At 40.3% G+C, this 13,517-nt stretch overlaps 2 protein-coding genes across 5 annotated transcripts in view; one reads left to right on the top strand and one right to left on the bottom strand.

Moving 5' to 3' along the window:
* The first annotated feature begins 85 nt into the window (after nt 1–85).
* FAIM (Fas apoptotic inhibitory molecule) lies at nt 86–8,553 on the top strand. Of its 2 annotated transcripts, XM_048869135.2 has the most exons (6): nt 143–280; nt 2,623–2,681; nt 3,783–3,918; nt 4,860–5,088; nt 6,428–6,477; nt 8,078–8,553. In XM_048869135.2, exons 2-6 carry the CDS (start codon nt 2,638–2,640, stop codon nt 8,225–8,227), a joined length of 609 nt encoding a protein of 202 aa, XP_048725092.1. In that variant the 5' UTR covers nt 143–280; nt 2,623–2,637; the 3' UTR covers nt 8,228–8,553. The 2 variants fall into 2 exon arrangements, with proteins under 2 accessions (XP_048725091.1, XP_048725092.1); XM_048869134.2 differs by lacking the exon at nt 2,623–2,681 and having other exon boundaries at nt 86–280.
* A 2,467-nt stretch (nt 8,554–11,020) lies between these two features.
* The window catches only part of PARP9 (poly(ADP-ribose) polymerase family member 9), a 34,296-nt gene continuing 31,799 nt past the window's right edge, over nt 11,021–13,517 (bottom strand). For all 3 annotated transcript variants that reach the window (XM_048869119.2, XM_048869120.2, XM_075117759.1), the window contains exon 10: nt 11,021–12,137. In XM_048869119.2, coding sequence (XP_048725076.1) covers nt 11,698–12,137 — 440 coding nt within the window. In that variant the 3' untranslated portion in view covers nt 11,021–11,697. The remainder of the gene's footprint in view (nt 12,138–13,517) is intronic.

Raw genomic sequence — 13,517 nt, 5'->3', positions numbered from 1 at the left:
CGCGGAGCGCGGGGGCCGGCATGAGGGAAACGCCCCCCACCGCCCGTTACTGGCCGTCGGGCAGCGAGCCGCCGCGGTGCGGGGCAGGGCCGCGCGCTCCCTGCCGCCCCGCCCGAGGGGCGCGCACACCCTGGCGGCGGCGCTGCCGGTGGATGCGCCGGGCGGTCGCTCTAATCGATGCGCTCCGCGTCGCTTCCCTGCCCCCTGGCGCCATTTTGGCCGCGGGGGCCGGAGGGAGAGAGGCGGCTGCGGGGAGCGGTGCGCAGCGCGACCCGCCCAGGTACGAGAAGCCCCGGGCGGGCTGGCGCCCTTCGTCCTTTCTACCCTCCGGGGCGCTGCAACTTCATCGCACCCCCAAAGCCCACCGGGGCCTGGGCGGCCGCAGCCCCCGCGGCCTCTGAACCCCTCCGAGTCCCCGCGGTGCCTGTCCGCCTCCGCCGCACCGCCTGGCCCGCAGCGCCCTCCCGCTCGGGGAACCCCGGCCCCCGCGCTCCGCCGGCCAGCGGCAGCGGCAGGACCCGACCCGGTCCTGTCGGGCAGGCCCAGCGTCCTGGCGGGGCGAGCAGCCCCGCTCCGCGGTAAATGTCCCGCTTGGGGAGAGCCCTTGACCCGCTTTCTCGGAGACCTTCTGCCCCCCCCTCCTAATGTGATCTCGCAGGAGCGCCCCTTTCCCTTCTAAAAGTGGCTCCTGATGATTGGCTCCCATGGAGATAGGGGTCAGCAGGCCAGGAGAGGACGGACGGGTCATTCCGCCTCTCTTAGCGATGGCTCTGTTCGTATTAACAGCGGTGTGTATGTCTGATCAACGGAGAGCGTAGGTTGGCTGGTCAGTCAAACTTAACATGCCTGTGAGAAGCGGCGCTGTGTTTAGTCAGCGTGTCTGGTTAAATGCCACACGGAGCTTGTCTCTGGCCAGGTGCTCTTATTTAGAGGTAGGCAGTAAAGCGACGGCCACTGCTTCTTTCAGATCCCGAAAAGTAGGGTAGTACTAGTTGCCATCAACTGCGGGGGGGGGGGGGTATTGATTTGGGCAGGGCCTCTTCTCCCTTCAGCCCCCCTCCAACAGAAATATTCTGCTTAATCTCATACTTTACTGTCATTAAGATCAGTATTCTTTGTTGTAATAAGCTTGGTAGCAGTGATGTTTTCTCTCCCTAAACCAATAAAATAAATAGCATTTGCATGAATCTTGCTCCATTGGTAGAAATTTTCTGGACTTCTAACGATGGGGGGGGGGGGAGTGGCAGCAGAAGGGGCATACTGAGTGCTCTTTTTAAACTGTTTTTTTTAACCTAGTCTTTATATAAAATATAAACATAACAGAACGTATATAATAAATACATGCACACGCTGGAAAGAGGATTTAAATAACAAAATTAAATGTTCGTTATTTGGAAAGTCTGGAGTTAAAACAAAAATATACACAAAAACCCTGAACCTGTAGAGGTCATTCAGGGAATCCATTATTAAAGCGACTAAACAGATAAATAAGTGACATGTCCTATGAGTATTTGGGACTAATATATTAAACTGCAAAAATAGGCAATAGTTTCATGTGTGATCAAATATCTTTATAGTTTTTCCAAGCATTTCTATTGATTAGACCATCATTTTTTCAATTAATGCTGTAATAAAGAGATCACTAAGCCAGTCTGTCTAATTGCAGAGTTCCATTTTCTCAAAATAACTCTTTTGGACACTAAAATTGTTCATGCAATCCATTTCTTAATTACCATTTTTAGTATTACCAACTCATCCAGCACCCCAAGAACACACAAGCTTGGAGAAGGAAAAAATAGTGACACAGTTTTAGAGAGAGTACTTGAGTATGGTGTTCCAGAACACATGCATTTTTGACAGGTGTAGAGGATGTGTGAAAGGTTGGCATGTGGCTATTGCATCTCTGACAGTTGTTGTGAGTTGCCAATCTAGCCTTAAATAAATATCCAGTTGTACCTGTTTAATACCTTGTTCTGGAAGAATCACAAGAATGAAAAACTTGAAGTATCTTTCACCTTAAGCCACATATCCTCCCAGGTTTCTGTTGTGACAGTAAGACTAAGTTCCTTTTCCCGTTTTTCTTTGAGACTGACTTCTCTAAAATTTCTGGGCAGTTGTGTATTATTTTTGTGTTAATTCTGGTTTTTGGTATGGATGTCCTGTAAATTTTCACTACAGTTATATATTCAGCTGCCAAATCTCAAAGTGAGATATACTTGAGACACAAAATTTTGATCTGGCGTAAAACTCTTCCAAAGGAGAAGGATCTTAACCTTTTGACCTGAAGTTAGTCAAAAGGACTTCCATCGAATAAGCGATGAGTCACTATGTACTTTTAACCTATGTGGATAAATTGCAAATATAAATTCAATGAAATATTCAGATCATGTATTGATTTATATTTCAGTGTTGTGTCTAACAAAAGTCCAGAACTGTATTACATTACATTTCATACATGTCATATGTGTGAAAGCTCCCTATGTTTTTGTGAAAATATCCATGGACATTAAATGGAAAGAACTAGGAAGGGATTACTTCTCAATTAAGATGGAACTGCAGTACTCGACATTTTCTTTGCTGCCATTCTGCTTTTCTCTTTCCTTGCTGCTAATTGGATTTAAGGCCATTCTGGTTGCTATGGCATCCCGTGAAGAGATTACTCTCTATGAAGATGAAGTAAGGTAAAAAAAACCCCAAACACTCACTGCAGTATAAACTGGTCTGGAAAGATGTCTGCAATTTGAAATTTAATGGTTGTTTGTGATCAGATCTATGGATGTGCAGATTATTCTCTTTAAACAAATAGTGCATCGTAATACATGCATGCACACACACATCAGATATTACCTAAGCCAGTGGTTTTCAACCTTTTTTCATTTGCAGACCCTTAAAAAATTACAAAGGGAGATGTGGCCCCCTTTAGAAATCTTAGACAGTCTGCAGCCTTCTAGGGGTCCGCAGACCACAGGTTGAAAAAGAGTGACCTAACTGCAGGTTTTTTAACTTAGTCACACTTTTTGTGTGATATTTATTAAACAAACTGTTAAGGTTGAGTTTAATAGACTAGAAAAGATTTACAGTAATACCACAAATGGTTATATAAATTCTCTGAAATGTAAAAACCTAAAATGATTTGTAATGGGTCACTCAGTTTTTACTGTATGTTAGAAGATGCCAACAAACAAGATAATTTACTGATGAGAATGAGGAATTAGGTAGTTTTGTAACTACTGTTCTTCTGTAGTTAGATGTTTTAGCACTTACATGGATGTATATCATAGAATCATAGAATATCAGGGTTGGAAGGGACCTCAGGAGGTCATCTAGTCCAACCCCCTGCTCAAAGCAGGACCAGTCCCCAACTAAATCATCCCAGCCAGGGCTTTGTCAAGCCTGACCTTAAAAAAACTTCTAAGGAAGGAGATTCCACCACCTCTCTAGGTAACATATATATATATGCATATAGTATTTGTCAAAGTAAAACTGTGTTTGCCTATTTCTGTTCTATCTGTTTTAATTTTTGTGGTCAACATAATTTCATTGTGTGTCTCTTAATCTGTTTCAGTTTTAAACTTTTTTGCTATATTTGATTGTGGTTGAGAAAGTAAATAAATAAAAGCTAAACCAATCTTTCCTACAATCTACAGCTAAGTCAATTCTGGATCGGGTTACGTCAGCTTTAACAAATTAAAAATAAAAATCCTGAAGTAATAAAACTTGGAACAAAATATACAGCACATTAATAGAAGAATTATAAGTCTTTTAAATTGTTATTCCCTCAGGTCTCGCTACGGCTACCTGGAGAAGATGACAGATCTGGTGGCTGTTTGGGAGGTTGCTTTAAGTGATGGTGTTCACAAGATTGAATTTGAACATGGAACTACATCAGGAAAACGTGTTGTATATGTAGATGGAAAGGTAAAATGAGTATGTGCAAAACACCCAATACTTATGTAAATGTATCTTTGTGTGTAGAAAGTACTATGACTTGTTAAACATAATAATAAATAGAACGCAGGCTTTTTACCCTTGTAACAAAGTTAACTGAGTAATACTTAAAAGGAAAGAATGTATTTCAGGCTGCAATATTGTACCTGGGTTTGCAATCTTCATCTCCCAGATATTATCCCTTTGGGACAGCATGGCTGATAGCTTTCTGCCTTATTGGGAAATAGTAGTTCTATTTGCATTGCACATGAGAATCATTGGTATAGCTTCTGGCATCTAGTGTTCGGTACTAACATTAGACTCTACCAATATCTGATGTCATTCACTGGTAGTGCTTCTCCAGTCTCGTATTGACCTCTTCACAATATAAGAAGGGCAGGGTGCTATCCACTTCACTGTCCTTTCTCTCTGTCTCTCTCTCTCCTTGTTTGTCTTGCAGCAGTGGTAATTAACAGGCAGACTGTGGGCCAAATCTGGACTGCCAGACGCTTTTGAACAGACCCTGAAATCTTTTTATTTACTTATCATCTTTCTTTATTATTTTCTCTGGAGTCTAGACTTTTTCTATACCTTGACCAAGAAATTTGGACCTTAACAAAAAATAGACTACCCCTGTCTTACAGTGTGAGTTTGTAGAAATACTAATAGGGATTAATGTCTGATACCTGCCATGCATTCTCACATGCTACAGCTCAGATCCTGCACACAAATGCATCCTTGTGTTTAGAGAACCCCATTGACATTGATGAGACTATGCATATCTCGCTACAGGTCCTGGATCTGATACCGTAACAGTAGTTTGCACCAGTTCCTCCATATGCTACTTAGCTTGATATTTTCCATAATGAGACAAAAATATTTGACTTTTTATTAACACTCATTTTCTTCTTTTTAATTATTTTATTCTTCAGGAAGAAATAAGAAAAGAGTGGATGTTCAAACTAGTGGGTAAAGAAACATTTACAGTTGGAGCAGCCAAAACAAAGGCTACCATTAACATTGATGCAGTCAGTGGTTTTGCGTACGAGTATACATTGGAGATCAATGGGAAAAGCCTCAAGAAGTACCTGGAGAACCGGTCAAAAACAACAAATACTTGGATATTAAGCTTGGATGGTATGGATTGTAGAGTTGTGTTAGGTGAGTTAATATTGAGTTAGTTCTCGTCACTGTGCTTTTTATATAATCTTATATGCCTTTTTTAGGACTTAGGAACTCTAGGTTCAAGTCCCTGCTTCACCACAAAGTTCCTATGTGACCTCGGTCAAGTCACTTGGGGAAAATTTTCAGAAGTATTTAGAACCTACTTTTTGCATCTGCATCTTTATCTTGGTGCCTACTCCCAGTGGGAATGACTCTTAACTGAAGGTGGTAACCATGATACCCTAAGTTTGTCTTGTTTAATGTGACCATTTAAACAGCTAGCCTATTTCTAAAATGGCTTTTTTTGATAAGTATTACATCTTCCTGTGGTTGAATTGTCTTTTAACTTATTTTAATTAACATGGGAAATGTTTTGGATCCAAGATGTGTATTTATATTTGCATTTTACCTTGATATTTACATAAATAAATAACCCTTCCCCCCACATTTCAGTAACAGGTAGAGGGCTCACATTAGGGACTCGATCCTTATACTCATTGAAGTCAGTGGTAAAGCTCTCAATTGATTAATGATGCAGGATCAGGACTAGGAGAGGAGAGGCCTGGAGACATGTTTTCTTCTAGAGGCTCAAGGATAGAATGACTGATAGTACCAAAAGCTGTATTAAGATCAAGTGGTATGAAAAGAGCGGGGGGGATCCATGAGTAAGAGCCAAATCCTGCTCTTTTGATTGATTTTATATGGCATGGGAGAGGCAAACATGATTTGATCCTAGGACACTAACCACTCCCAGACAAAGACAGTTTCAGAAATATGAAATCTAGAGTGAACGTACTCCCGGAGGTTATGTTGGGTAATGTAATTAGAACAGTGCTTTACAACAAACAAAAATTAATAATTGTTTAGTAGCAGCCTATTTCCTTCTAATTAGGAAGGTGCATGAGTTTTCAAAAATTTAAGAACATGAAAAGTTTGAACGGTAATTAACAAGCTGTGTATTAGTTAGAGGGACATCCCCCCCCAAAAAAGTTAGGCAAAAGTCAGACTTGCAAATCATGGTAACTTACAGTCAGTAACTCAAAAATCATTAATTTTTTTTCAAACTTTGCAGAAACAACATTTTTTGGTTTCAGAAAAATCACATTGATTAAACCATTTTTTGGAGGCAAAAATCGGGCTCTCTAAAAGAAGCTAGTTGCAACCTTATGAGAGAGCCTCTCTCCTTATGGAGACAAACTTTGTAATTCAGATATTACTATTTATTTGGAACACATTTATGGAGTTATAGCTAAAATTTCATGGCAAACATTTGGAATTTCTATATCTTTTCGGTCTATAAAGAGGTATGCATCTTTTGTTTTTCTCATTTTTACAGAGAAGGACACTATGGATGTCTGGTGCAATGGTAAAAAAATGGAAACAGCGGTATGTGATCATTTACAAAGGCTTTTGTTTGTTATACTTATTCTGATTTAACAACTGAAATAAAACACACCACCGTTAGAACACTAATATTGACGTTATGTATCAGTGAAATAATTCAGATACTATAGGCAAATACCTGTGGGCCTTTTAAGTAAAGTATTTTGGGGAGGAGGAATAGGGAGCCGACTAAATTGCCCTGTGGATTATAGAGCTAGCCAATTCAAATCTATCCAGGTCAGTAGTAACAATGTTAAACATTTAAGGCCTGATGTTCAGAGTGGCATAAAAATCAAATTACTTTTTCATGCCTCTATATGGTCCCTCCAGTTCAGTGTTTAGGCCTCTTGACTGAACAGTGTAGGGAAGTTTGTCATGTTGTACCTATTCCTGTGGATAAGAAGATTTTCTCAGTCCGTCATTTTGGTAATCTTACCATTACTGAAAATTAGAGTAAAAAGGAAAAAAATATATTTTCTGAAGCTTTCCCTATGCAGAAGGACTGCAAAACCTATTTCCTCACCAGACATTTGATCCTGCATCTGTTACTGTCATGAGTAGTCCTATTGTATTAAATTAGACAGGGTAGGGAAATGAGGTCTTCGTTTTGCTATACTTTGAAACTATTTTTCACCACGTTCCCAAGAATTCTTCTTCCAGAAACTGTTAACAGTACAACCTTCTGCTTCCCCTGGAGCACAAATTCTGATTTACTACTCCAAGCATTCTCAAATATTTCCATACTGTCATTCCCCATTATAACAGAAAAAAGGTTTGGGATTCCCCTCCCATCTAACTAGGCACAAAGGAAGGGGTGGGGGGAGTGGTTGAGCCCCCCTGAAACCTGTTTGCAACTTCTAGATTGAGAACCAATGCACTATTCCTAGTGCATGGGTTCTTAACCTATTAACTCCTGCAGGTAGTGTGCCTGCATGATTGCCTGCCAAACTGTGCTTATATGTTAGAACAGCATTCTGGCCTCTTATTGTATCAGAAGATAGACTTAAACTCAATTTGGCCAAGATGGCATAATCCAAAACAGGAGGTACACACCTGGAATTCTTTAAGCATCTGCAGTACAAACATACTCCAGAGTTGTTAATTCAGGGCACACATGAAGCCTTTTGCACAACTTAAGTTCCATTTAAACCATATAGACCCTGTAAGCCTTGTGTTAAAGATCTTATTTAAGTCCTTTGAATTAATTTATGGCCAAATTCAGCTATGGTGGAAACCAGTGCAAGTTAATTGACTTCAAGTAGAATTACACCAGAACCGAATTTGGCCTGTTTTAATTAACTTTATCAGTCACAGTGCTAGAAGAAATTTTTCAAATGTCACAAAACTCAATATTTTACAAAACTTGTCTTTTTTTGACCACCGCCTGATTGTAACACATGTACATAAATAAATCAAAACTGCTGCATAATCAAATGCAGTGATTTTTCAGCCACCAAAATACCTATCAGGTTTCTTCTAATTACTGGAGCTGCAGGTGCACCACACCTCTGAAAATCCGATAATAGATGCCTTATGAACACGGCAGGACTTTGTTAGCCAACCATATTGTTCCTTTTCATGATATTTTGTTTCCCGACCACAGGGTGAATTTGTAGAAGATGGAACAGAAACACACTTCAGTGTTGGTGATCATGACTGTTGCATTAAGGCTGTCAGTAGTGGAAAGCGAAGGGAAGGAATCATTCATACTCTTATTGTAGATGACAGAGAAATCCCAGAGGTTTTGGAGTAGCCTGGAGTTAATCTGTTATAGAAATAAAGATCAGGGATTTTCAATTACTGTGGTAATTTAATGATTTTAATATGTACTTCCAGGTACATTTAGTTTGTGCTTTTTATTTTCTGGTTACTGTATATGAAATTATTATAATCTTTTTGAGGACCAGATGAAAATATCCAATTATGTACAGCCTCAGATATTACCAGTTCTTTTGTAAACTATATAAATATATAACACTAAGTATAAGGAGGGGAAGGTGGACTTAAGTAGGAATTGTTTACAAGGAAATCTTTGTTACAATAATAAAATGCAAAATAAATAAGCAGTGTAATATTGAATTTTGAGAAGTGTTTTAACATGTGGTTGTTTCTTTTCATGTTCTACATTCAGCTGCTCTGCACAGTTTTTACAATAGTACACCCAGCTCTGAGCTCCTATTTTTTTATTGATAAAATATTTCTTGTAACATGCTAATGTCACTTTAAAATTCCTTTGGTTGCAGTTAGGAAAATAAATAGCTATGTAATTGCTGAAGTTAATAAAACAAAATATTGAAAATTTAGATATTCCATATTTACAGCACCTATGCTAATATATACGACTCTTATTAAGAGTAAAGGGGGAGAGGAAGGTACTGTACAAAAAAAGGGAATGGACATCGCACTAGTTTGTCTAACATCTGTACATTAAAACTGCTGTAATGACTAAATAGCTTCTGCATTCGAAGTAACTATTTACTTTTAAAAATTCACTGTGGTGCCAAGACACTTTTTAAATAAAATATTTTGATGAAAACTGACAGTACTATGAAAGCCCCTTCCAATCCATCATCTAGCTAAGCAAAACTTAAACCTACATTGATGTGTGAACAAGGGAATACAGTAACTCCTCACTTAGTTATACCTGTTAACATTGTTATATTGCTAATCAGAGAACATGCTCGTTTAAAGTTGTGCAATGCTCCCTTTATAACATTTGGCAGCTGCCTGCTTTGTCCGCTGCTTGCAGAAAGAGCAGCCCGTTGCACCTAGCTGATGGGGGGCTTGGAACCAGCGTGGACAGGCAGCCCCTCATCAACTCTCTGCTCCCCTAAGTTCTGTGTGCGGCAGCTTCCCAGCAGGCTACCAATTGCTGACAGTTCAGCTGTCCCTCCTCCCACTGCCAGGTGCTGCTCCTGCGAGCCTCCTGCTTGCTATTGGGGGGAGAAGGGGCCTAATGTCAGGGTGTCTCTCTTCCCCCCTGCTCCGATCTCCCGCTTACCTCATCTCTATAGAGTGGGGGGGGAGGGGAGATGACACATGGGGAGGGAGCTTGCTTGCAGCAGCTGCTGTCAACTTCCTGATCTACTTAAATCAGCAATGTACTTAGTAGGGTCAGCGCACTTAAAGGGGGGGGAGGGTGTCTGTCTGCCATGCTGTCTCCCCTCCCTCTATTCTAACTGCCTTGTAGAGTGTGAGTCTACATTAACAATGTGTTAACCCTTGAGGGCTCAGCCCAGTGCTAGTTCATCATTTAGCGTAAGGCATTCACTGGAAAATAGCCCACCCTCTGACTTGACCACCTCAACCAAGCCTCACAATCGTCATTGCTGTGTATCGTATTACATTATTTGTTTAAAACTTATACTCTGTGTGTGTGTGTATAAGTCTTTTATCTGGTGAAAAAAATTTCCCTGGAACCTAACCCCCGCTATTTACATTAATTCTTATGGGGAAATTGGATTTGTTTAACATCATTTCACTTAAAGTCACATTTTTCAGGAACATAACTACAATATTAAACGAGGAGTTACCGTAGTATGTACTGAAGTCCTTTTGTGAGACAATAGCTTTATAAAGCATTGACATCTTATACTTTAGGTTTCAGACTGTGTCTAATGCATTGCCATAGTTATGAGTAGGATGCCTGTTGTTCCACACCCTGTTTTGTTGTATTAAACTGTAACAAAGATAAAAATCCTTTCTGGCGGTAGGTACTTGTTTCTTTTCAGGCCAGAAGCAGACTTTATATTAGATGATAATCCCTTTGGTTGTTGCTGAACTATTACGGCATCACAAGCTGTTTTTAAAAGTTGATATTTTTTTGGTCAGCAGGTATATAAACCAATTTTAAATTAAAATGTCCTAGTAAACATATATGTAGTTCTTGGTGGTCATAACTGGTCAGGCAATAGAGGATGGGCCAAGTTCTACTTTTACGTTTATCAGTGAGTGCATTGAAGTTAATGGGTTGCTCAGGTGTAACTAACAGCAGAATCTGGGGATGTTATAAATGTTGCAGACTACACAGTCTTTGTTTTAAAGAAAAACATGAATGCAAACCAGTGCTTGAGATTTGATTCACCGAGGAGCCTTTTCCTTTGGGCCCTCAGTTCAAGTCCCATTCTGGCAACAGTCTCACACCCAGGACTTGTACTTCTAGCTCCGTTAAAATGACCTGGAGGGGTTTAAGCCTTTACTAAGAGACAATTTTGCAAGTATCTGAGGACATGGCTAAGCTGTTTTTTTGGTTTTTTTAATAATTCAGTTCACAGCCTTTTCCATACTATGACTGCAAATTACAATGAAAAAGTTTCAGGCCACAGGCCCCTGCCAGCTAGCCATAAAGCAAGATCATAACCCCCCTAAAACCAATTGGCCCCCGATGATGGCTAGTCCCAGGTTCAGAACTATGCTTTATTTTTTCATAAAAATCTTTCATAGAAGACTATGTTGAACACATAGTGATAGCTAACTGAAGTTTGACTGTCAAAGTCAGGAGCCTTAATGTACTGTTAAGAGGAGAAAAATCAGAACACGTCAACAGTTTGGTTTATTTTTGGTCATGCAATTTTTTTATTTCTCAAACATGTTTCCTGTAGCGGTTGGCACCTTGTACAGCTAATAAAAATGATTATAGCAACACAATTATCGCTACTAACACTGCAAATACATTTATTTTTTATAAGCATGAAAACTTATTTATAAAATAACACTTCCAAAGATAATGACACAGCTGTTGTTGAAACACATGGTAGATGGTTAGCTAAATAAGTGAAAGCAGAATTAAAAATCAACTAAATGAACAGTCTAAATACATGTTTTAATCTCAATGGATTACTTTGGACTAGATGGTTTTTGCTAATGTGTGATTTTTAAGTTTATAAAATAGTTTCAGGTTTTTATAAAACAGACATTTCTGTGACTAAATATATATTTACTCATCTCTGGTGCCTTAGTAAAATAAAATGCATAGTGTGCATACTGTGGCTATTTATAGAAAAATAAAATTTCTGCATATTTTTGAAGCTGTGTATTGTAACCACCACAGGAATGGTGAACTGAATTCTGTATCTAATACCTCTTCCAATATAAAATTATATATAGTTTTAACTTTCTTAGGTTATCATACTGGTTAAGCTCTTGTATATACCAACATGGATGTGTCAAGATGGTTAGGTGAGGCACCATCACCACACTACTGTACTAGAGTCAGATATGCTACTATTTGGGTTCTAGCAGGAAGCTCTCTGTACTCTTTGTTATGGGGGAGGCTCTGTGCCCACGGTCCTGGGGAATGCCTAAGTCCCATGGTTCTGATGAGCTCTCATCTACTGGGCCCCTGGTTGCCCAGTAAGGCCCTGACCCCTCAGCCCAAATCTGGGAACATGTCAATATATAGTGAGGAACGGCCTGATTACTGTTAAAAATGACAAAGGTTTCAGGGCTGTGAACATCATCTACTACACTGTCATATACATTCATGCCATCTGCATCAACTGCTGGTGGCACAATATAAGACTGTTTGCCCTCAGTGTATAAGCCTGTTACTACCTCAGCCTCAAACACACAAATTAGATGGTCCAATTCACACTTTTCCTTGGTATCCTCCACTAGATTTCTGGGGTTCCTGATAAAGTAGATGCCAGCTCCATATTTTTGTTCTGGAAATAAAAAAAACAAAAAATGAAAACAGTAGACTCCAAAGAATGAGTTTTATTAGGGTTTGCAGTGTTGTAGCCATGTTGCTCCCAAGATATTTGAGACAAGGTGGGTGAGGCAATATCTTTCATTGGACCAACTTCTGTTGGTGAAAGAGACAAGCTTTCGAGCCACACAGCTCTTCTTCAGCTTGCTCTTTCACCACCCAGACCTCAAGAAGAGCTCTCTGTGGGTTCAAAGCTTGTCTCTTTCGCCAACAGAAGTTGGTCCAATAAAAGACACTACCTCACCCACAATGTGTCTCTCTTAATAGGGTGACATTTTTTTCTCATGGCTCCAGCCCTAAAGATTAGAGATGCCTCTCAATTCTGGACTGCATTTCCTATTACCTTTCACAATGCTCCTATGTTGGTCAAAAAAACTGAAGAAAGAAACGTCTGCTGATACTTTTCTCTGTTCTAGATGCTGATGTACATATTCTGCCCTCAGATACCTGCATACAATTCCCACTGACTTCAGGGAACAAAGGGTTACTAAACTGTTCCATAACTATTGTTCTTCTAGTTGTGATGCACATGTCCATTCCATTCTTGGAGTATGCATGTCCTGTGCACTGCTGTCGGAAACTTTTTCCCTCCGTAGTATCCGTTAGAGCAGCTTGAGCACCATCTGCCACTACATAGCCTTGTGACCGTCATAAAGAGTGGAGCCACCCTAACCCCTCTCAGTTCATTCATGCCAGAAACGCCGATGCAGGGGGGTAGGAGGGCGAGTCATGGAGTTGACATGTGCAACACTTCTCTAAGAACAGCAGTTATGGAACAGGTTAGTAACTGTTTTTTCTTCTTCAAGTGATTACACATGTACATTCCACCTGGGGTAGGTCTACACTGCAATAAAAAAGACGTGCTGCTGACGCATGTCAGCTGCCTCTGGCTCGCAGGGCTCAGGCTGCGGGACTATAAAATTGCAGTGTAGACGTATGGGCTTGGCCTGGTGCTGGGCTCTGGGACCCTGGTATATGCTGGAATGAAGAGTGTGTCAGCAAGACTCCAGATTGTCTGGACCAGACAGAGAATCATTTCCACTTCACCAAGTAAACAGAGTTAGTAGATGGCTTCCTACTATTTAAGAGCACATCCTGAACCTCTCTGAACAAAAAGAAAAGGAGTACTTGTGGCACCTTAGAGACTAACCAATTTATTTGAGCATAAGCTTTCGCGATGAAGTGAGCTGTAGCTCACGAAAGCTTATGCTCAAATAAATTGGTTAGTCTCTAAGGTGCCACAAGTACTCCTTTTCTTTTTGCGAATACAGAATAACATGGCTGTTACTCTGAAACCTGTCATCTTTGGAACAAGACTCTTCCCAATGATCTATCC

This window comes from Caretta caretta, chromosome 11 (genome assembly GCF_965140235.1).
Source record: "Caretta caretta isolate rCarCar2 chromosome 11, rCarCar1.hap1, whole genome shotgun sequence".
NCBI lineage: Eukaryota > Metazoa > Chordata > Testudines > Cheloniidae > Caretta > Caretta caretta.
The sequence above is the reverse complement of the archived record's forward strand: the minus strand, read 5'-3'. Positions and strand labels throughout refer to the sequence as shown.

Bases quoted from the DNA above. Each gene is read 5' to 3' on its own strand.
- FAIM (XM_048869134.2), top strand. From the start codon at position 153: ATGCGCCGGGCGGTCGCTCTAATCGATGCGCTCCGCGTCGCTTCCCTG. The intron at 3,919-4,859 runs GTAAAATGAGTA...TTTATTCTTCAG, and splicing joins TTGTATATGTAGATGGAAAG to GAAGAAATAAGAAAAGAGTG. The intron at 6,478-8,077 runs GTATGTGATCAT...TCCCGACCACAG, and splicing joins GTAAAAAAATGGAAACAGCG to GGTGAATTTGTAGAAGATGG.